The following is a 23,132-nucleotide window of genomic DNA, read 5'->3' on the forward strand; positions in this document are numbered from 1 at the left end:
TTTTGGACAAAATGCAGGTTTTATGAGAACACCAATGTTACACACCTGGAATCGTATTTAGACATCCTATACTGTACAAGTAGAGAGATAAATAAAAGGTCCGTTGGAGAAAGAAACTACAAACCCCTGGTATATCTGAAAATTTGCTTCGCAGCGTGATAAATAAATAAGTATTGTTGTGGGGATTCTACCGTTTTCAACCGTTGAGTTCTAAGCTGTCTTACTATCTGCTCAATGAGATCTTTATCGTAGCTATGAATAAACTCATCATCCTTAAAATCTATAGTTTTAGTGATTAAATGATCCAGCGCCATGTAAGTACCGGAGCGCCCAACGCCCGCAGAGCAATGTACGAAAATAGGATTAAACGGATCTGATGATGTATGTACATGTTTCATCAAATGATGCAGGGGCCCGATCTCCTCCGGTCTTTCCATATCACTCCATTGATCGTAATAGAAATGATTGACGGTTTTCACCGGAAAAGATGGGTCTGATGGTTTGAGAAGAATCTTACTGACAGTGTAATGTTGACAATTTTGAGTTAACACATTCTCCAATTCCAGGCCAAATGCAAAGTGAGACACATCCTCCGGACTTGGACCTGTTTTTTGAATGGCAGGAGAAAACATAGTTTCATTGAGAGAGCGGGGCCAATAAGCGTAACATTTTTCTCTTCCTTGCTCTACAAGAGGAGTCACCATTACGACCGATATATCTTCTTCGGGCATTGCTGGTAAACCATCTGCCAGAATTGGGGCCAAGTATTAGGCAGTGGTCCCTGGCATGCAATGAAATGGCTAGGTGCTTTAGACTGCCCTTCTATTTGTAACCTAATGTCCGATGCATTGATATAGTCGTTCCCCTGCACTACCTTTAACTTGATCCTGGTTTTTTCATAAGTCTTGATGTTAGTGTAACGGTTCCTGGTCATATTACATTTTGCGTCAGAAACTCCAAACGTCCATTCCGAATCCCTCGGGTGCAATGCGCCATCCCTTATTCTTGCGTCCTCCTGCTGTCTGATGTACCTAAACTTGAGCAGAAGGTCTCTATCATCTTGATCCAGATATTTTGGTCTGGACATCCTATCAGAAGTCTTAAGCAACCCCATTTCGTAACGTAAACATAAACGCACAAAACCTTCTCTGTTATATGTTTGGAAATTCCCCAATGCAATTTATACAAAGGACCCCTCGTCCCAGTCTATTCTACTGTAACTTTCTCCTTTCTTCGAAAAAATATCTTCACATGAGACCGAATGGCTTTGACATGGACTATTCACAGCTTTACTTATAGGTAAATTCTGTATCTTTCGCTCTTTTTTTTTTTTTTTTTTTCAATTTCAATTCTGTTCCTGAAGGACAACATATTATCTTTAGCATGGTTAACAAGCATTGAACGTAGGATTCGGCAGGGGAAAAAGGCTTATTATGTCGACGTTCTTCACTTGTTGACTATTCTCAACAGCATTTCCTTGTAAGCGGTTCAAAACCCTGTAATCTTTCGCATTTAAATTACATCAAACACAATGGCACTTAGACAGGCTAGCCAAGTCACGGCCTTATGTGAAACTGTCTAAGGGAAACAGATATCTGCGTGCGATTGTGGGTTGGTTGGTGATCTCGTGTGGCGGACCTTTGGGTCGTGCATATTTACATTACCCGGCCACACATAATCCTTATCTTATTTCTTCCTTATGCTTCGTCTGTTAGTAGCATACTGGCGCATTTTTTCCTGATTCCAAAGGAAAGGCGAAATTTGATGAGACTGGCATCGAATATGCATGTCACCTTAGGCAAGTGGGTTGAGGAATAGTAATAGGTGAAGGTAAGTTTTTGGTTTACACCCCACTCCTGGAATGTTTGAATATATGTTTCATTGTTATATATATATGTCTGTATACTATTACTGAGATACAGAAGGAGGAGCTTGATTTGTTTGAGTACTGTCTGCTTTTATCGTTTGAGGCAATGCCTTTCTGTTGATTTTTGGCATCTGAAGTTCAACTCTTTTAAAGGAATAAATACAGAGGGAGGGGACAGAGAGGCTACAATTCTCATAATTGTAACATTACATTGCTACTGGCTATTGTTGCACATATCTCTTTCCCATAACATTGGGTCATCGGTCTTTTTCTTTTACGTAAATTTACTGTATGTCCAACTTACAAGGGTCCTATGGGACTAAATCGTTTCTCTCGATGACTGGCTTGAAAGCCAGTCAATCCGAGCAAGACATCAGCACCTCTCATTCTAGGATCAACCTGTCTCAGATGAAATTAAATAAATTGTTGGAGGGGAAAAAATGGGAGAATTTAGAAAGTTTTGGGTTGGAAGAATTGAGAAATGGGTTCTTCGATCCAGTCTATACTGGATACGAACGATTACAACCAACTGATCCGACTGATGTAGACCATTTCGATGAAACTCGAAAGCCTTTGTTCCCACACATCGATCCGAAGGGCACTAGAAAATATTGGAAACATATCGTCAAATATTGGATAGCAATCTTTGTTGCAAACATTCTATGTCTTATCAGACCTGCTGGTAACTGGTTCGGTGGAGAATACAGATATTTTTTACCGTTGGCTGTTTTAATTCACCATCCATCAAGAACGGTTGGTGTACAATTAGAACTATCATTGCAGTCTATCTTAGGTGCCGCCATAGGGATGGGATATTCCAGTTTAATATGGTTTGTATCTACAGCTACAAAACCAGCCGCTACAAACGCTGGTGGTATCCTTTTTCTAGGACTTTTCTTAGCTGCAATTTTCACGCATTGGTTAAGAACCACTTATCAAAGGTTATTCTATTTTTCAACATCATTTGGGATTGCAGCACTATTCTTTTGTGGATCAAGCCTCGTATTTAACAAATCTGATCTCGATTGGAAATTGTACTGGGATTTTGGAATTTCTTATTTATTTGGAATTCTTCTTGCCCTGCTGGTATGCTGTACGGTATTCCCACACACTTGTCATTTTACAGCTAAAGTTACTTTAATATCTACTCTTGAAGAAATGAAGAGCTTTCTATGCAATGTCATTGACCCGAAACATTGCGAAGATGTAACCAGCTTACGAGAAACCCAAAACAAGATGAGTGAGGCTGTCAATATATATCTCTCGGAGGGATTGAGGGAATTCAGTAACCAAACCACGTTCACGGTATTTGATGATGAGTGCTTAAAGGAATTGCGTAATGTCATAACGTTTACTGCTTCACCATTACGTGTATTGCCAACTAACAATGGCCTATTAACAAAGGCGGAATTGGAGCAGTTTTTCAAAGACGGTACGAATACGGAGGTGCCATCATCTCAAGCGAAATCTGCCAATTCACCAATGATTTTCTCTGGAATGCAAACTCCTCAGGCGTCTTCTGGAATCCCAAATCTTGGTATTGACTTCAACACAGCCATTTACAATAATATTCTACGGTCATTTTTTGCAAAACCCATTTACCAATTGATTCGTGAAATGCTTCTAGTAATTGAATCTATTCAGAGTTACATCGAGCTTTATTCAAATTTCTCTGTCAATAAAAGTGAAGTGGAGCAATCAATGAGAAAACTACAAAAACTCCAAAAGAAACTTAGGCGTAAAATCTACAGATTGGATGTTGCTTATAAAGATTTCACCAAAACTAACTTCTTTTGTAAGGACCTACTTCAGGATCCAAATTCGACCGATGCTTTTTTGTTTTTAAGATATGTTAGACAGTCTGCGAAATCAATGATTGCGGTTGCCGAAAGAACCATAGATTTGGCAAAGAATTTGAAATGGAGGATATGTTTACCCAACTATCCATTGCAACGCTCTTTAACTCGTCTTCCTAGACAATGTGCTCTTGACCAAGGCGCAAACGCAGTACTACATTATTTTGAAACCAAAAGAGATGTAGACAAGGCCTTTGAAAATATTTACAACAGTTATACTTCCAGGCATAAATACAATGATGTCAAAGGGAAGAAGTTAGAAGCTTACACTAGAGCCATTGATCACAACGACTTTAATTTCCACACCACTACAAATCCTATCAGGTATAAAATCTGGCAACTCACAACCAAGATAACAGGAGTCGAGAACAAGTCGGCTTTAAAAGTTGCGTTCATGTTAACTTTTTTGCTACTACCATCATGGTTAAAACAATCATACACATGGTACCAGTATTATCATTGCTGGTGGGGTGCAACCATTTTTTTCATTCTCACTAACAGCAGAAACGTCGCTACATGGAAGGGTATTCTGAGAAGATTTATGTACGGATTCTTTGGTATTGTTTGGGCATTTTGCGCTTGCGTTTCCAGAAGAAATAATCCGTTTGTCATTGCAACTTTTGGAGGTATTTTGTTTGCCCCACTGGCTGTCGATTTCTTTGTGAATAAGAACACCAAATCTAGCCTTACAGCGTCTACATGCTTTATCATTATTACACTAGGTATTTATGGTAAAGCTGATAAATTACCAATGGGCACATCTGATATTTGGAAGAACACCTGGACAACCGGAGTTTCATTATTGATCGGAGTGCTATTGTCAATACCGACTACCTGGGTGCTCTGGTCTTTTAAAACTAGACGAGAACTTAGATTAGCAATGTCGTCGTTGTTGTCCCATATCAGTCAATCATACCAATCTGTTACCGATAGATACTTATATCGTGATATCGACGATGATCCTACCGATTTGTCTTTGCGATTGTCGAATATCAGAGAGGTCAGACTTTATCAAAGTATATATGCAGCGGCTAGTCTTCTAGACAGAGCAAAACAGGAGCCAAACTATATTTCAAATTTCAAACCGCATTTATATGAAGAATTGATTAACCGCTGCAGATTACTATTGGAGAAAGTGATTGAAGCCCGTATTTCTGGACAGTATTTTCAAGTATGGGAAAATGATGCAGATGAAGACATTACTCATGCACTTCTTTCTCTAAGAAGAGACAGTGTCTCTTCTGTTATCTTTGTCTTCTATATACTTTCAAATTGTTTCCGTTCTAAGAATAAGATACCAAAGTACCTTCCAAACCCAATCTTATCAAGAAAGAAGCTTTATGACTTCATAAACAAATTCGAAAACATGAGACAATTGCGTCAAAGAAATGCACCAGTTTTACCTAGAAAGCCTCTACTAAAATCTGATATTGATATTTCCAAAGATATCGAAAAGACACACTGGACAGAAGTTCATGGAATGGCCTTTGCTAGGGCATACACAGACTTTACTTTGCACTTGGACCGAGTGATAAAACTTGCAAGAGAAATCTTGGGAGAAGAGGCAACATAACTAATATAAAAAAAGGAGTCATCATTATGTTATGGTTCTATTGAAAATGCGCAATTCATACTATTCAATATTTAATTTCTATAATGTACAAAAGCAGAAAACAATGGCATTATCTGATAGCAATCCCTATTTTCTGATCAATTACCCAGAGCCAGGGCATTGACTTTTCTTCATAGTCAACGTGCAAATAAGACCTTACAGTGTGGTCTGGTCTCGTATTGCAAGGCTTGCTGATAACACGAAGATATCCTATGATTGCTTCTTATGGTTCACAACCGTAGATTGGATCCCATGATATAAGGCGATCAGGGCCACCATCACAACACCAAACGACAGTACTAAAGTATTCAATTGAGCGTCAGAGATCATTCTTGAATCTTCCTATCGTAAGCTTCTAGAAGGGTTTGTTAGTTACAGAAACCTTCGACCCATGTGTTACATTGCATATACTTAATCGACTTCAATTTTATTTAAGTTTTCAAAATTATCAAAATTTACTAATGCTGTCAAAGCGAAGCGCATTATCACTACCCTTCTTTAACATGTAATAGTGACTTCTGACGGCTGTACGTAAGGGGATAGGCTAATGCGGAGCATTCAAGGTCTCCCTGCAAAGTAGAACGGTACGAACTTTGATATTGCGTTCATTGACATACAGTACTATGAAGGGTGCACCTAGGAGTTTGGAAGAATGGCTGTTCTACAAGTTGATGAATTCTCAAGGGTTTCACAGGTTTGTACGAAGAGTTTACTACAAGGTCAACGGTATTAATCCGCATCAGATGGAGCAAACAAGCAGGACTGATCGACTGTTTCACCCGACAGGTTTACAAAAGTTCAAAGCATATCGGATGCTTTTTTGGGATGAGGTTAGATCCGTAGTTGGATTGCCTAGAATTACTGATAAATACTTAAAAAAATGAAGGAACTCTCACTTCACATTAATTATTTATACACAAGTCATTGTCGAAACAGGATAGACCGGTTCATAACGTGGTTACGCTTTTCAAGACGCTTTATGTTCGAAAATATAGTATTCTATGATTCATGCAGTATTTAAAAACATGAGGTGCTTGAGGACAAAATTGACTGCAGTGACACCGAGAAAAAAACAAAGGATATATAGTTCCATTTCAGGATCGGTATTAGCTCAAGGGGTTAATACCGAGGGCTATTTTCTGGGTAATCAGACCGTATGTTGTTCGGTAAGACTTGTCGGATGCATTCACAGAATGAATGAAACCATCTTTTCATCATCTTTTATTGGACTAAAAACAAAAACCAAGATACTATTGGTTTAGTTATAACCAATATTTCAATTTTGGCAATATGTCCAACAGCAGTAAATGCCGATGCAAGTAGATATGTCATTTTGTAATACTTTTTATATTTTAGCATTAAGAATTATATTCCACAGCATCTACAAATGGTGCATCTTCATCGTAACATTGCTCGTCATCATCGTCGCCAGCATCATTGTCATCATCGTCATCATAAACATCATCATAAGTATCTGCTACTTCTTTACTAAGTCCAGCGTTAGTATCAGAATTCCTATATGTGTCATGGGAAATATTGCTCCCACTTCGAAGTTTGTTTAGTGCCTCATTGGTTAAGACGGGACGAGGACTGCTGTCCAATCGTACTTTCACATTCTTATTAGCCGTGATATCAGAATCAGTTCGCAGCTCGTTATATTCATCGGAAAAAAATGGACTATCATCAAGCTCTTCTGGTTTCATGAATTCTAATAATTCTTGTTTAGTAGCTTGGTCACTAGGCTTTCTATATTTCGCTTCAAAAGTACAATGCTTGACCAACTTATAAAATTTCTCGATTTCTAAGAGCGGTATGGTATCGTCAATAATGTATTCGAATTGATCCCCGTCATCACCCTTGGTATTGTTCCAAATGAACACCGAATGCCTCTCAGCATTCCAGGATTTGACGAACTGTAAATCTTCTTCAATCTTGAAGGCCCATGTATCGTCCTTCTTAGAAGTCGCTGAAAGAAGGCTCATTTCATCCGGCACCAGGTCATCTGAATCACCATCACTGATATCTTCGCTATCGACATCTTGCCTTTCAACGTGCAAAATATAATCATAATCACCACGTCGTTTCACACATATCATCGCATCACTGAAAATATACTCGACCGATGATTTGGGAGATTTGAAAGAACGTAGCAATAAAAATTGACCTGCCGAAATACTCAACAATTCCTCATTCGAATTACTATCGAAAAATGTCCTTATAAAGTTCATATCGATTAAAGCAGATTATGGCCTGTACGATATGCGCTTGTTAGTGTCTTTTGACAAAACAAATGAAAAAAGGCCTAATATCAACTGATCGTTGTAAGATTGCTGGTTTAGCGAGATAATCGAAACACCAATCCTCACTAGCGTACGCTACAATTAGTCACTGTACTAAGGTTGTCTGTTGTAGTATTTCTAGCAGAATGATAAAGTGAGCCTTTTTTGCAGGTTAAAGGCATTGAACCTAATCATAACATTGGTATCAATTTTTCCCTTACAATTTGGCGATTTTAATGGTTTAAAATTAACTTCAAGATTACACATCATTTAGCATACGAATAGATTACACAGATGGTTGACTACAATTCCACAAGTGGTGTGGTCAGCTTTGAACGATAACGCATAACCTACACAACTGATTCGAAACTACAACCCACTTCAACCACAAATGGGCTCCTGCCGCAAGGAATGTCTTATCTCACTGTATTAATAAATCTTATGCAAACCCCTCTGGAAGACATAGTCAATTGCAAATCAGATGAACAGTGAACTAAGTTACCCGGACTTTGATATTCCCAAAGAGGAATACCTATTTCAGTCCTGTCCTTCACAGTGAACCGTGCAGTGCCTCAGATGAAAATTGTGATTTTTTGATAGGCAAAATCACCTATAATTTTACTATTGAATAATGATTGTATGAGATGAGATGAGATGAGAATACTTGAAATAAGAGCACGTCAGTTCGACGCGGTGCAGAAAGGGAATAGGAATGGTATAGATCTAGTTCATCGTTATGCAATAAGTGTGCTTAAGTCATAAATAGAAAATATTGATTAAGACAGCATCAACACCATAGATAAGAGTTTATTTCTTGTGTCTTTTTTCTTTCTGGCACTGGGTTCTGGATACACATCAAAGAGGAAACCAGTTTGGTGAGATCTATCGGATGTTTAAACTTTGCGGCTGGCTTCTACCAAGGAGTAGGACCTTATTTGAATTAAGGAAAGCAGGTGTGATGCCATTTCATAGTACTGCTTTGACACTGTCCGAAAACGACAAGATTGATTCTTCCATTAAAGTTGCCGAGATACCAAAAAAGGGTAAGGCGAAACGGTTGATTAACACTGTTAATCGTTCGAAAGATAACGACGGTCATAGTACCTGGAGGGACAACACTGCACTTCCCGATTGGAAAAGACAGAAATTCGCTTTGAAGGAGAAACTAAATGGGGAGCGATGGAATCCCAAGAAAAAATTGTCCAGAGAACAGATGGAAACTGTAAGGCTTTTGAAGAGACAGTTCCCTCATATGACGTCTGGGGACATTGCTATTCAAATGAAAGTGTCCCCAGAAGTTGTTAGAAGAATCCTCAAATCTAAGTGGGAACCTACTGAAGAAGAGCTGGAGGATATACAGAGGAGATGGAAGAAAAGATCTGATAGGATCTTGGATTTATATGAGAATGGAAAGATCGATGGATATACGGGAATTATTCCAGTGACAAGAAAAGTTGTTATTGGAGGCCCTAATTCTGAGCATATTATACATAGAAAGAAACCACAACAGGATTTGGGACCTTCAAATAAGCTGCATTACAATAAATCCAAGCATATAGATAGAGGTGCAGTGAAAGCCCGGAATAATTTGCATTTACTATTGAAGAAAAAAATCTAAAACGATGTCAAGAAATACCAGTTATCGGATTAACGACTCACGAAAATGACATCTAGACCATAAATCTTGTATTTTACCTTTGAATTACGGTCAACTTCTTTCATTGATTTGTAATTAATATAACATTGTATATAGCAGATAGAAAAGACGCATTGAAAGGATAACGAATATTTTTACTCTGTTTAATCTTTTGGGATTCTACCATGAATAAACCACCCTTTCATCTCCCTGACTGATTGAATAATATTACTATAGCCTTCCTGCTTTTTATTTCGCCAGGATGAATCCTTTAATTGATCGGTAAAAAGCTTAGTCTTAAATGAGAGGGATTCAAAATCACTAATATTCCGCATGTCAGTATGGTAAATTCGCAGAACATCCGTTAAAGTATTAAGCCTCAGGTTGATACGAGTCCAGCCCGCATTTTCATCGACACTTTCGAGTTGTTCGCCGGTCTGCTGACAACGATCAACATACACTTTTGTTTCTTGTATAGAACGTTGATTATCACCTACTGCTGTCACACTGGTAGACTTTACTCGTGACATTAAACTGTTAACAAGCCTGCGTATTCTCATTAAAACATCATGGCTCAATTCCAAACGTTGGTCATAATTTTTGGAAAGTACTCTTGAGAGAACTAAGTGAATGAAAACATATATAGCACTAACAGTAACCCCTGTATGGTAGAAAAGTAGCTCTATCTCTTTTACCGTACTTGGTTTCTTATAAGGCATTATATCTTTCTCAGCAGGCCAATTATAATACATTCTGTTTCGCAACGGTCTAGCTCGAGACTATAGGTCCCAAAACCCAACTTCCCCTCTAAAGCCCATTAGTGTATTCGAAACCTTATTTTTGATCATTAAAGTTTTCACATAGTACAATATGAAAAAGTTTCCTGAACTGTTTGAAACGACTCAATTAAACTGTTGCATTGTTATCATTAGGAAATAAAAACAAAAGACAGGCGTGTCAGCAGGATTGTCAAAACATGTTAAATTAATGAAGTGAACAAGATATTTAACGCACTACTGAATTAAGATGAATTAAAAGTTTATGAAGAACAAATTAATATAATTATACACATATTTAAACATTTCAGTGAACTGACATCCAGAGTTTGAAGCAATCATCTTTGTCCATAATGTAAATAGAGAAATGAAATGGAATCAAAAGAAACATATTGATATAGAAGTTCAGTATTTGGCTTTCTTGAGATTTGCACCATTCTTTTCATCGAGGCTGCTTCTTTCAGAGCTGCTCAATGGCGATAGTGCTGAACTGACTCTGCGTCTTTTAGCGGTATTGGTTGAACCGCTCGATCCGCTAGAAGCAAAACCAGTAGATGTGGGTTGCGCCTTCGAAGACTGTTCATGAGAAAACTCAGCATTTGTGTTAGGAACAGTTGGGCCCAAATTAGCACTCGGTGCTGCTCTTTCCTGATTAACAAAAGTTGATAATGTCTCTACAGGACTTTTGATACCACTGCATTTTTGATAGATTCTTAAGTTTTTCAAATATGACATAACGTCATTCACCTGCAGAATTCGCATGAATCCCTCTTGTATGCCAAAACTTGAAACGTTTTGGAAAACTTTGAATTGCGACCTCAATTTTGTCATTGCTTCAAACCGTACAGCATCAAGATCTGCTTCGTCGAATTCTTGTTTAATAGGTTTATCCTTTTTCGAATCAATGCCAGATTTACCTGTATTATTTTTACTGTCATTAGCGCTCTTCTTCTTGCCATTGATCGTTGATAGTTTGCCAAATATTTCCGCACTGACTGTAGGGTCACTTAACTTAGTTTCCAAAGAACCCCATTCAACACCGGGAACAAAACCATACGTGAACATACCTAACCACTCTATCTTTAGATTTATATCAAAAACACCTTTGAAATGAGTGAAGTTTGTCATGTAACTTCCGTCTGGGAAGAAATATGTCAATAAACACCTGGGACATTCGAAAAAAATGCTTCCATTACTGAGTACCTGGGCCCTCAATTGATGAGGAACAATTTCAAGCTTAGCTACTCCTGAACAACCAAAAGCTCTCATAACTGATGGAATCACAACTGCAGTAAATTCGAATTGTCTTATATCCTCTTGATGTTTCCTGGAATATCTGAATAGTCCATAAGGAGTGAAAAGTTCGGACATGACCTTAACCCAGTATTTCATATCGTTTAGCTTATTGCTGGATACATTGAGCAAATTTATTATCTCATGCGCTCGAAGGATAGCCAAATTAGAAAGATATTTTCTAAGAGGATAGGGATAGGTTGAAGAAATCTGAGAAGGTATCGCACGATTTAGACCAAGCAGCGCAGGATTTGGACTGGCACCAGGATTTTGTCCTATTAATGGTGCATTACCTAAATTTGGAGCCATTCCATGCATTGGGTGCGGTGGTGGATGTGTAGGAGGCACTTGCTGCTGCTGCTGCTGCTGATGAGAGTTGTGTGGATGAGGATGAGAGTTATGCTGAGGTTGCGAAAGTGGATGCGGATGTGATGCCAAAGGTTGCTGAGACTGTATCTGAACATTTGCAGTTGATTGTTGGCCTTGCGCTTGCTGCGGTACATGGTGTTGAAGTTGTTGGCGTCGTATTCCTTGCTGATTTTGCAGTGTCTGAGAGCTCTGTAAATTTGGCTGCTGACCAGACTGTTGTGGTGTCACTGGTAAAGGACCATGATTGGAAGGTCTATCTGCTGCATTGCCGGTATCTCCCTGTTGTTGCGGATTAAAGTAACCTTGGGTGTACGGACCCGGACCCGGTGGCAATTGACCTGGGAAAGATGGTTGCATCCCTTGGTTCTGAATATTGGGGCCTTGCATACCGTAGGCTTGTGGCTGGTTCTGATATAGTCCATTAAATTGCATCGGGTAATATGGCGCGGTTGCCGCAGTACCTGTATTAAAATCTGCACCACCACCCATATTAGAGTTGGCAGCTTCGACTGAGGGCCCCGTTCGTACAGTGGCAATGGAAGGAGCATTGGAAGGGTTGTTAGTCGCATTGGAATTATTAGGTCCCTGAGTTTGGCCTTGACCTTGTCCGGGCACTTGTCCGTGGCCATGAACTTGAGCGGGGATCGGCCCAGAAGCAGAAACCGAATTAGGTGGTCCTGCAGCTGGCGTATCATCATTTGAACTATTCATCACGTATAAGTTCCCGTTTTGGTTCGAGTTTTGCCCAACTGGGAAGTTATACGGAATTTGTCCATTAGCAACAGATTGTGCAGGAACGCCGCCGGCAGACATTTGGCCAGGCATTTGCCCACTATAAATGTCTGTAGGAACGTACTGGTAATCCATGGATGTCCTGACAGCAAAATGAAGCGACCAAGTAAATGTGCTGGAGTCTCAACACAGCGAAACACCCTTGTGTTTCTCAGGGTATGTTTATTTCGATAATGAAAACTCTCCAATGTATGTCAACAAACTTTAAAGTTGCAAAAAAAAAAAGGAAGATATGAGAACCAAAAGGCATAGAATCAGAGACAGAAATACAAATACCCTCTGAGATGACTGAAGATTTATTGAAAAAAAGAATGGAATAATAATTTTATAAGCATAGATGGCATGTGTGCTCCATGTTGTAACGAATACGGACTTTCTTTATTGAGCTTGCGCTTTATAAGCCTATATGTATATATATAGATCTTCATTTACGGGAGTGAGTACGTTATCCCTGTTTTGTTTATGATCGTTCTCGTCATTCCAGCAGTAATATAGGGCCTCCTCTGCTTGGAATACGTGGCTTCGTCTTCTCCGTTTGATGCGGGAGTATTGATTGATTTAGGATCCGATTTTGTTTTTGTAGCCCGTCTCTTCAATAATTTGTTTAAAACATCTTGCTTCTCCTCCTCCAGTCTCTTCTCAATGAAATTCTTACGTTTACGAGCTGTCTCAGCCTTTCGCAACTGCATTTCTTCTTCTGTTAACTCCTTTCTGTTACCGTGCCTCTTGGCTTGCAGTCCAATAAGGTTTTCTAGCATTTGTGAACGACGTTGTTGGTTTTTGACAACAGTCGTCTCAGGTGTCTCAGAGTTCGAATAGCTAGGACTATCTGCTCTGTCATCATCGGCATCATCGACATCGTTCATGACGGTATCGATGTCATTGTTTACAGTATTATTATCTTCATCGTCTTCGTCTTCAGCACCGAATCCAGTGCTTTCTAAATCTTCCTGGTCATCAAAATGGTCATCAAGGTCATCATCATCATCATCATCATCATCATCATCATCATCATCTTGATCATCCTCTATGAGTTCAATTTTAGATTTTCTTTTCTTCGTTGGGCCAGGTTTTTCCTCCTCTTCTTGAATGGCGATATCATCTAAAAATTCCTCATCGTTAATAGTTTGATCGTAATCGACATGCTTCCTCACACGAGAAGACTGGCGACTAGGAATTGGGACATCCTTCGCTTTCTTTATCGTGGTTTGTCTTTTTGGTTTCCTCGGTTTATGTACTTTTGCTGTAATTCGTTTTGTCTCCGGCTTGTACTCTTCTTCTTCCTTTTCGTCTTCTTGGTAATCATCTTCATCGTCTTCTGCTTCGTCCTCTTCTTCATCATATTGGGTTTCTGCACCATTTTCCTGGTCAGAGAGCAATCCCTGATCGGAACTTTCGACTAAGGCAGCAGAATCCTCAAACTCTTCCACAGATGATAATTCGCTATCCATTGTTCGATTTTACAAGCAACTTATTAATGCCAGAATTTTTGGTTTGGAGCTTTCAAGAAAGGTATAAGGGAATTAAAATATAGGCAAATGCTTCTTCTAAATTCCTCGATCTCTTTCTGTGGGTAGAGATGAAAGATGCCTTGATCTATCTCTCTTCTAACTGAAGAGCTGTAACTTACACGTTATTTGGATTGTCTCGACTTTCTACGATTTCCATGTTAAAATAAAAAAAAAGAAGGGATGGGCTTAAAAAAAAGGCTGTTCCAACCCATACACTAAAGAGTTCCATCACAAAACATGGCTGTCTAGTCAACGTATTCATAGACAACCAGCAAATAATAAATTTGCATAGTTCTACGGAGCTATTTTCAGTATTACAATTAGCGCTATTTTCATACAGAAGCACAGTAGAAGGTTAAAATCGTATTAGCAATGTCGCAGATCCTGTTCTGCAAGAGTAAGGTCTTTATTCACCCCACCTCTAATAGAAGCGACCAATTACCGGGGTTTTTGTTGGTAATAAAAGAAAGTCAACATACTCAAACGCAGGATGCAAAACTCTCATGGATACCAGAGAATGATTTGGAATCCAGCTTTGTGAAAACATTGTTGAATGTGGAATCGAAACTATTAACTGCTCACTCGGTTAGATCGCCTCATGATTTTACTGTTGATTCAATATATTCATCGTGGTCTTTCACTATCAGTATTTCTGCGATATACTCAATACAGTTCAAACCACCACATCCAAATGGGTATTGGTTTGGATCCTGCATCATTAATTGTAAGAATGGTATGAATGAAGATATCCCTGTCTTATTCTTCCATGACGACATATGTACATCAACAATCGCGAAAAGAAAGAAAATGAGTAAAGAATTCGATCCATTTTCCAATGAAGGGGACATTTATTGGGGCGGTGATGATTTGAGAACTTGCTTACAATCTTTGGTTGATTTACAAAAAGTAGATTCATCACAATGCATATATCTCGTCAATGCATCTCTAGACGATTTGCGCAATTTTTCGTTGAACAATTTCCAAAGACCTCAATCCGGTTCATCTTCCAAAGATGATGGTAATATATGGGACAGCCTTGAAGCAACGAGATGGTCAATTATGTCCAAATTTGCGGACGCAACAACGACGGCATCTAATCTATTCGGAAAACTAGTAAAGAAACATCCAATAGTTCAAATGATTGACAAGCACAGTGACAATGTGTACGTTAAACAATTGATGAAAAATCCAAGGGTCGTAGAAGTCCAAGATGAATTTGATAGTGCCAAAATATATCTAGCAAAATGGGCAATGGGTGTGAAACAAGAGGCTGAGCGTTATCAAAAGGAACACTATTTGGATGACACGTATAAGAGAATTTTGAGAAATGAATTAGGAATTTCAAACGATGTGGAAATATCACCCGAGGAATTGAATATAGCTGTACAGAGGTCATTTCCCTTAACGAAGCAGAAATGGGACTCTTTGTTTGACTCGCAAGGTAGGCTTTCTATAACTGTGCATGAGGTCAAAGATTTTATCTTCCATGGCGGGGTCGAAAATGACGCATTGAGAAGCGAAGTGTGGCTATTTCTTTTGGGAGTTTATCCTTGGGACTCTTCTTTACAAGAGCGTAAAGAGCTAAAGCAGGCCATGGAGGAGGATTACAATGCAAATTACAAGTCGAAATGGATTTACAGAGATGTGCTTGATGATTCAGAAGAAGAAGAATATTGGAAAGACCAAGTATTCCGAATTTCGAAAGATGTGCTTAGAAATGATCGTGATATTCCTCTATATAGGCACAATACTAAAGATGGAAAGGAAGATGGTGCTAAAAATGAAGAAGCACCAAATAAAGGAGACCAGGAAGAAGAGTGGGAAATCAAAAACCCTCATCTCCAAGCCTTGAAAAATATTCTCATTAGCTACAATATCTACAATCCAAATCTTGGATATGTTCAGGGAATGACCGATTTACTCTCTCTGATATACTTTGTACTTCAAGATGAGGCACTTTCCTTCTGGTGTTTTGTCAATTTCATGAATAGGATGGAAAGAAATTTTTTGAGAGATCAATCTGGTATCAGAGATCAAATGCTAACTCTTGTTGACCTTTGTCAGTTTATGTTACCAAAGTTTGCGGAACATTTGAAAAAGTGCGAATCAGCTGATCTATTTTTCTGTTTCAGAATGTTACTCGTATGGTTCAAAAGAGAGTTTGAGTTTAGTGATGTTTGTAAAATATGGGAAATATTTTGGACTGATTATTACAGTTCACAGTTCCAACTTTTCTTCATGTTGGCAATATTACAAAAACACAGCGATGTCGTCGTTTCTCAATTAACAGAGTTTGACGACGTGTTAAAATATTTCAATGATTTGAGAAACAGCATGGATTGGTCTGATATCATGATAAGAAGCGAACTTCTTTTTATAAAGTTTCAGAAAATGATTGAAGTTCTCGAAAGAGAGGAAGAACTAATAAGCAAGAGGACTACAAGTACAGGGTATAATGGACATGAAATACCGCTCACGAGCGAAGCGGAAGATCCCCCGTTACATCATCCATCGCTTATAAGTGAAAATTTGAAAGAATTATTATCAAAAGAACTTGTGATACAAAAGGAAGGGCCCCGCAGCAAGGACTCAATAAAATAGTACATTATGTTTCTGCTCATAAATATGATCGATACATTACATATAAAGTATGATAATTTCATGTCAAAGACTGACAACTGCGACCAAAATCGGTATATTATAATGAAAGTAGGGAAATGTTAGTTACCTAAGTGAGACAACAAGAGTGTTTATTCACACTAGATTGTTCTCTTGGAACCTTATCCTCATTTGCATTCTAGCAATACCATGTTTCTTTTCTAGCATCTTCATTCCATCTGGATTCTTTGATCTTAAGATCACATCATCCTCCTTCGTCCATATACCGGGGACATTTTGCGGAAGATGTACTCCATATTTGAATGATGTCAGAATGTATCTTGGAAACAATGAGATATCACCAGTTAAAGCAGTTAGGACAGATGTAGCGTATTTCTTTCTGATACCGCACTCAACGTCAAGATCATGAACAAGGACATCTGCTTGTGACTCATCATATTCCCTAGTAATAATCTCTTCCAACTTTTGTATGAACTCCTTGGTAGATCTGAAATTGAAAAAGGTATGATCAAAGAAATCATCATTATCAGCGAGCTTGGGTGGGAAAGGTATTGAATCAAAATCATAGTTATCATACTCTTCATGTTCCAAAGCCACTTGATGACGAATTCTTTCCGCGACATCATCAGCATACAATGAACGTGCTTGCTCTTCTTGTTGTGTTTCAGCTGCGTGCAAATCACGCCTAATACCATCTATTAGATCGAATGCATCTGATTCTAAGAAGAAATCATTCAAACTGGTATCTGTTGATTGCTGAGTACCACCTTCGGTAGATCTCTTACTCTTTTTTAGGGTCGTATTATAGTTTCCGGGTGATGGTCCTTCTCTCTTGGGTCTGTTGGTCATATTTTTGATAGACTCAGGTTCTATACCTTCTTCCATGCATTTCTCATAGTATGAAATGTATGAATCAATACCATAAGGCAGAATAAATTTACGGAAACGATCCCTCCATGCATTTTCTGAATGGGTTGGTACTTCAAGTGCGAATAATTTGAAAAATTCACGAGACAATGGTCCTCGGCGGTCATTTACAGTATACTTTTCGAAAGAAGGTACTTCTGATGGATCAATTTCTGTATTCATAACTAATTGTCGTTTCGCGACAATGTTAGGTTCATCATCTTCAGCGATCAAGCTTGCTCCTGTATCAGGGTCTCTTTGAAAAGCATCTCTGTAAAACTGTTTTTTCACAGCAACCGCCAAATTATAATCTTCTTCACTTGTAAATTTCCTCTTTAATCCATTCGGTAGAATGTCTGTTTTGATTAGATTTCCATCCTGGTCCCTTACCAATTTACCATCTTCATCGACTTGATAAACGAATTCTAATCTCTTCGATAAATAGACTCTAAATCTATGTCTGATAGAATTCCCAGTATGATTAGGGACATAATGTGAGATTTCATCGTATAATGTGTGTGTGGTTCTCTTAGTGGGGTTCTTCCTGACAACATCAAGGATGAATTCATCCTCTTCTTTAGTGAATGAGGATTTATTATGACTTGAACTTGCTTGCTCATGTAAAATAAGATCATTGGCATCATCTACATCTGTGTGGGTCAATTGTTGCTGTTGGTCATGAGAAGCTATTTCGTCATCCTTGGAAGACATTTTCACTTCTGGGGACGAATCAGAATCCATTTCTCTCTGGCCCCGAGTATTCTCGGAATCAATCGACTCGTTGATCCCTGTTGCTATCTTGACTGCAGCTCTTGTTACGTCAGAGCCAGGAAGATCGGATAGCTGACTACCAATGTTATATTCATCAGAGATGGAGTTAGAATCGAACCGAACAAACCCGGAAGACTCAGGTTTACCCAAGTAATCATGGACGTTTAAAAGTGTACCTGCATCAATACAATCTAAAATGTAAGATGGATGCACAAATATTCTATAGTCCTCATCATACCTCTTGGAAACAAAATATGCTGCTTCCCATTCTCTCGAACTCTTCTCTGGAGCCTCTATTAAGACTGCCCCACCGTTATTGCGAACTGCATTGCCCAAAGCTTCCATGTCGTTGATCAAAGGGTCAATGAAAAACGAGACTCCATCAAAAACACCTACATCTTCTTTTATTTGAACCGATGGGGAATCCAAGGCTGTGTCAAAATCATCTGCATGTGACATCTTCCTTCGTTGGTTTTGTATTGCTAAATGAGTAAAGGGTATACGTGGATTCGCCAATGTAGAGACAGCTTCTCTCTTTAACGCATTCGACTCAAGTCAAGTGAATAATATTATCTAAACAGTCAGGCGGCAGTTTCCCGTTGATTGTTACCTTATTTTAACTGAACCAAACGATAGAAATATAACCAATGAGCAAACAATGAAAGGTAGCACAATGAACAAAACAAGACCCGCGGTGCTGTAAATATCTTTACTCTGAGTGAACTTGCTTTGTCTCTCACTTTTGTAGCTGACGCAACTCTTAACTACTTCGCGTGTGCGTTAAAGACTTGTTTTGGTTACGTTTGTTTACACTGAATTCCGGATTTCCTAAATGTCGTGTTTGTTCGTAATCTCTGGGTGCTGGCCAGCCATCCTTTGTTTTTTTTTTTTGAATGCTTCCTCAAATTCAATTATTGATGCTTTATCATCACAGAGGAAAAGATGCAACATTCATTTAGTTCGAGTCAGGGTAACACATCGATAAACTCTTTCTATATGTAGTCTTTATATATGTATGGGCACATAATGTGCGTGTATCTGAGATATTGTGGGTACTTTCAGTCTTGACAAGAGATTTGATGCATAATGTGGTTGTATTCTTTCGTCTTATGGTTCCAAACGTATTCAAGAGCAGTCAATTTGTTACCATTGTAGCAAGCAGAATCCAAACCTTTTGTGTTTGGACGAATATTTAGACCTTTAGAAGAATCATGGCCATAAATCACTTTAATCTTATTGTGTATCGAATATTTCTTCTTATCTAAAGGGTTCCAAAGATGATACCATCGTGTAGCGTTCTCGAATTTTTGTCTTGTAGTATGAGAGTGATCATTTACGTCGACGTATTTCATATCGGTAATTTCTTTCAATGGAGGATTTCCTAAATGATCTGGAAGAACACCGGCATGAACTGCTACAAGAGTGAAATTGTCGTATAGTGGATCCTGTAACTCCCACATAGCTCCACACTTAGCTGCCAATCGAGCAAGATTGTCCCAACCCAATTCTCTTGCTAAACGGCGATGATTCTTGTTGATGGATGGTAAGTCTGGCAGGAAGTCTTCTGAGGAGAATTTGATTTTGATCAATTTCCTTTTAGTTAATGATATAGGGTTTAACAATGCATACAAAATTCTCAATTCGTTGTTGCCAAGAACACATTTCACGTCATAACCTACATCATCGTTTAATATTATTTGTTCCACAAGTCGGTTTGAATTTGGTCCCTTTGAAATAAAATCACCCAAAAAAACCACAGTGGTATTAGAATCTGGTTTCACTTTGTCTTCCATCAACTGCTCATATTTATGATACATCCCATGCACATCACCAACAAAAACTAGTCTTTCGTACGAATGCTTGATGTCGGCATGTCTTTTGGTTTGGATCACTGGGAATTCTCTATAATCATCGGACTTTAAAAACACCCATGTAACGTAAAGCATGAACAAAAATGTTCCCGATGCTGTCAGAATTTGTGCCAATTTCATGAAAGTATGCTTGTGAATCGTTATTGAAAACGTAATAATCTCTTACTATCACTGTGAATATGTGGTCAAGTAAGTATTCAGCACGATATTTATGCTCTACCTCACTCTCGACTTATGAAATTTCTCTTTCTTTTCACGTCTAACACCGACCCAGCTCAAACTATATCGCAAAATTTCAAGCTCAAGCGCATACCCTGCGTTCTTGCTTGATACAAGCATTATTTCAACATTATTTCACCCTTCCACCTGTTCTTTCATATACTTCAAAAGTCATCGGCAGTTACAAAAACATTCGGGTGCTTTTCGTAAGGTATCTCCGGACTAGGTTTAAAAAACCCACTTGGGAGGGAAGCTTACAAAGCTGAGCCGTAGGAAAAAACCGACTGGTTAGATGCAGGCGCAGAGCAAAAAAAAAAAAGATTCCATGGCTGAGGCTGGGTAATCTTAAACTGCAGTAAGAGAATAATTTGACTGGTCATGTGATGACAGATAAAGAAAACATGTTAACAGGATTCCGTGAGAATCGAACGGATGCATTTGATTACTTATCTGTTTAACACTGATGACAGACAGGTACCATTCAGAGTACTTAAACGAACTATTAGGCAGGATGCTTGAAGTTTCTTAGAACTGATACGAATCAACAGCAAGTTTACTGGTGAGCACTGAAGTTAGGGTTTTCTTTCATTTTTAATGTTATGGAATATTTTAGATTTAATAATTATAAATCTTATTTTTTTACCGCGATCTTATATCACGTAACAACTTAAAGTTTCTTTCATTAAAAGGATAGATTCTTCAAACAATTTCTATCCAGAGACTTTATAATGAGACACTGTTGGACCAATATTGCTTGCAAGCAGCAAACTTTATTGATGATCAGTCAGTGGTAAACTCCATAGTAACAAAACAAAAAAATTATGAAATAGGCTGTATACAGACGTGTATTTAAGACGATGTTGATGCTCTCCCAGAAATCAACGTAGCAGCGCTTTCGGATCTTTGATATGCAGTGGGAAGCGTTGACGATTTTCATGCATCTTTCTATCAGAAAAACTTGGCTGAACCGAACATTTTAATAGTTAAAAGGAGATACAGACACCATCGACGGTATATATATATATATGCATTCCGAATCAGAAGTGGTTGATAAAATTAATCTACAAAACCCCCGTACAGAGGATTCATAATCAGCAGATTGCAAATCTAATATCACAAACAATGAAAATGCTCAAACATCCGATAGAATATGCAACAGTGATCTGTTTTTTTTGGGAAATGTGAGAAGAATCTTCCATTTGCACCTATAGCGACTATCAGTGAGACCCTCTCATTGAAAGAAGAATGCTATTAACAGAGAAAAGTAAATAAATATAGAGCATTTCAATAGACTAGACGTAGCATTCGTTGAAACGGTGTATTAGCAGCAGCAGCAAGTAGCACACAACATTGCCATAAATCCTGCGGAGTGGTATTGTTATCATATCTCAACAAAGTGTCGTTGTCAAAATTCCAAGAACAGCTTATATGGGTTCCATTTGTGTCTCGAGGAACACTTTGATTGTAAAAAGGTGGGTTGAACTGCTCTAATTCTGCTTTTAAAGAATCATCATCACGGTAGGTTGCACTTCGAGACCAATCACACTCGAAAACTTCCGTTAATGAGTAATTTCCGCTATAGACGCCAATTTTGGTAACCAGGAAGACGTTCCAGGCATTAGAGATGAGCTGATTCTGACATTGCGATAGTATTTTTTTGATCAATGGATACGGTTCTTCAAGCGCCGTTTGATTCTTGTGATTGGATGCTCATTCAATATCCTAACTATCAATTTTTTGGTCCCTATTTTATCAAGCCAAGATTCAGCGGTTCACTCACTACTTATGACTGTGAAAATATGAATGGCACCCATTTTGACACGTCTCCTCTGCTACCAAAATCTTTTGAATTTTCCTTCAGAAAATTCGCAGGATGGTGATTTCTTTATTTCGGCTTGTAAATTGAGTTTGCTGGTGGTTTGCCAATGATAATATTTCCTCCCGTTGACTCCTTTAAATGTTAAAAAAGGGCACATCACACAGCATCTGCATCAATTTCTGGGGTGGTAGAACTTCTCGAATCTTGTGCGGGTACACTTTTTTGTTTTCTTTTCCACGGCATTGTATAAGTTGATGAATCTAGTAGTAGAGATCAATGTACAAGAGCCCGCACTGCATCTAGAAGGTGGAATTCCTAATTTTGTACTATGGAATTTATACATGCCTAATCAATAGTCCATTTTACGGTCAACAAGCCGATGAGGATGAAAAGTCTGATATTTTCATGACGTCATAAAGTGCCGTATCTTGTTTCATTGTAACGGCAAATAATCAAAGCATTACCACCCTTCTGGTAGAAAGCATCGATCGGAGAGGGTAAATTGTTTCCCATTCACACGGTCCTTATTTACCCAACTGAGTGCTTCGAATGTCGCATCAAAGCTTGCAATGAGGAATAGCTCAATAAGCAAGAGACAAATACATCTCAGTTCTGTCAAGTATCCTTCATCAGTAAGAAATAAATATATTGCAGGTTATTGAAAATATTGGCTGCAGATGGTCTAATGCTTCGGAGGAAATCATGTTTCTTCTTATAAGAATTTGGCGCCTATATCGTACTCAGATGGCGTACGCATTTAGTTACATCAAGGAAATAATTGCTCTTGTTTTTGTCCTTGAGTAGATTAGCTTTTTCTCTATCAGTAGTGGGAATTAGCATTATGCTTCTACCACGATTTTTTTATCCTTTTTCCGTCACTAGGAACCAAGGCACCTTACGAAAGAGTTACGTCAACTAACATTAAGAAGAAAACAG

The 23,132-nt window shown here is 38.5% G+C and overlaps 11 protein-coding genes across 11 annotated transcripts; 4 read left to right on the plus strand and 7 right to left on the minus strand.

Annotated features, from left to right (window-relative positions):
- Nucleotides 1-2,158: 2,158 nt before the first annotated feature.
- BRE4 (Bre4p) lies at nt 2,159-5,296 on the plus strand (the record flags this gene model as incomplete). The annotated part of the gene is made up of 1 exon (XM_453910.1): nt 2,159-5,296. The coding sequence occupies one exon, from the start codon at nt 2,159-2,161 to the stop codon at nt 5,294-5,296; it is 3,138 nt and encodes a 1,045-aa protein (XP_453910.1).
- A 249-nt stretch (nt 5,297-5,545) lies between these two features.
- On the minus strand, nt 5,546-5,665 carry OST4 (olichyl-diphosphooligosaccharide--protein glycotransferase OST4; the record flags this gene model as incomplete). Its single annotated transcript, XM_002999331.1, has 1 exon — nt 5,546-5,665. The coding sequence occupies one exon, from the start codon at nt 5,663-5,665 to the stop codon at nt 5,546-5,548; it is 120 nt and encodes a 39-aa protein (XP_002999377.1).
- Nucleotides 5,666-5,958: 293 nt separating this feature from the next.
- MRX7 (Mrx7p) lies at nt 5,959-6,219 on the plus strand (the record flags this gene model as incomplete). The annotated part of the gene is made up of 1 exon (XM_453911.1): nt 5,959-6,219. One exon carries the CDS (start codon nt 5,959-5,961, stop codon nt 6,217-6,219), a length of 261 nt encoding a protein of 86 aa, XP_453911.1.
- Nucleotides 6,220-6,693: 474 nt separating this feature from the next.
- VID27 (Vid27p) lies at nt 6,694-7,563 on the minus strand (the record flags this gene model as incomplete). Its single annotated transcript, XM_453912.1, has 1 exon — nt 6,694-7,563. The coding sequence occupies one exon, from the start codon at nt 7,561-7,563 to the stop codon at nt 6,694-6,696; it is 870 nt and encodes a 289-aa protein (XP_453912.1).
- Nucleotides 7,564-8,503: 940 nt separating this feature from the next.
- RRG9 (mitochondrial ribosome assembly protein RRG9) lies at nt 8,504-9,232 on the plus strand (the record flags this gene model as incomplete). Its single annotated transcript, XM_453913.1, has 1 exon — nt 8,504-9,232. The coding sequence occupies one exon, from the start codon at nt 8,504-8,506 to the stop codon at nt 9,230-9,232; it is 729 nt and encodes a 242-aa protein (XP_453913.1).
- A 182-nt stretch (nt 9,233-9,414) lies between these two features.
- Nucleotides 9,415-10,002, minus strand: PEX17 (Pex17p; the record flags this gene model as incomplete). Its single annotated transcript, XM_453914.1, has 1 exon — nt 9,415-10,002. One exon carries the CDS (start codon nt 10,000-10,002, stop codon nt 9,415-9,417), a length of 588 nt encoding a protein of 195 aa, XP_453914.1.
- Nucleotides 10,003-10,431: 429 nt separating this feature from the next.
- On the minus strand, nt 10,432-12,555 carry MFG1 (Mfg1p; the record flags this gene model as incomplete). The annotated part of the gene is made up of 1 exon (XM_453915.1): nt 10,432-12,555. One exon carries the CDS (start codon nt 12,553-12,555, stop codon nt 10,432-10,434), a length of 2,124 nt encoding a protein of 707 aa, XP_453915.1.
- Nucleotides 12,556-12,908: 353 nt separating this feature from the next.
- Nucleotides 12,909-13,931, minus strand: IES2 (Ies2p; the record flags this gene model as incomplete). The annotated part of the gene is made up of 1 exon (XM_453916.1): nt 12,909-13,931. One exon carries the CDS (start codon nt 13,929-13,931, stop codon nt 12,909-12,911), a length of 1,023 nt encoding a protein of 340 aa, XP_453916.1.
- A 432-nt stretch (nt 13,932-14,363) lies between these two features.
- GYP7 (GTPase-activating protein GYP7) lies at nt 14,364-16,592 on the plus strand (the record flags this gene model as incomplete). The annotated part of the gene is made up of 1 exon (XM_453917.1): nt 14,364-16,592. One exon carries the CDS (start codon nt 14,364-14,366, stop codon nt 16,590-16,592), a length of 2,229 nt encoding a protein of 742 aa, XP_453917.1.
- Nucleotides 16,593-16,745: 153 nt separating this feature from the next.
- Nucleotides 16,746-18,746, minus strand: RAP1 (DNA-binding transcription factor RAP1; the record flags this gene model as incomplete). The annotated part of the gene is made up of 1 exon (XM_453918.1): nt 16,746-18,746. The coding sequence occupies one exon, from the start codon at nt 18,744-18,746 to the stop codon at nt 16,746-16,748; it is 2,001 nt and encodes a 666-aa protein (XP_453918.1).
- Nucleotides 18,747-19,345: 599 nt separating this feature from the next.
- PPN2 (putative serine/threonine-protein phosphatase) lies at nt 19,346-20,278 on the minus strand (the record flags this gene model as incomplete). The annotated part of the gene is made up of 1 exon (XM_453919.1): nt 19,346-20,278. One exon carries the CDS (start codon nt 20,276-20,278, stop codon nt 19,346-19,348), a length of 933 nt encoding a protein of 310 aa, XP_453919.1.
- Nucleotides 20,279-23,132: the final 2,854 nt, after the last annotated feature.

The sequence above is a fragment of the Kluyveromyces lactis genome (assembly GCF_000002515.2).
Source record: "Kluyveromyces lactis strain NRRL Y-1140 chromosome D complete sequence".
Classification (NCBI taxonomy): Eukaryota; Fungi; Ascomycota; class Saccharomycetes; order Saccharomycetales; family Saccharomycetaceae; genus Kluyveromyces; species Kluyveromyces lactis.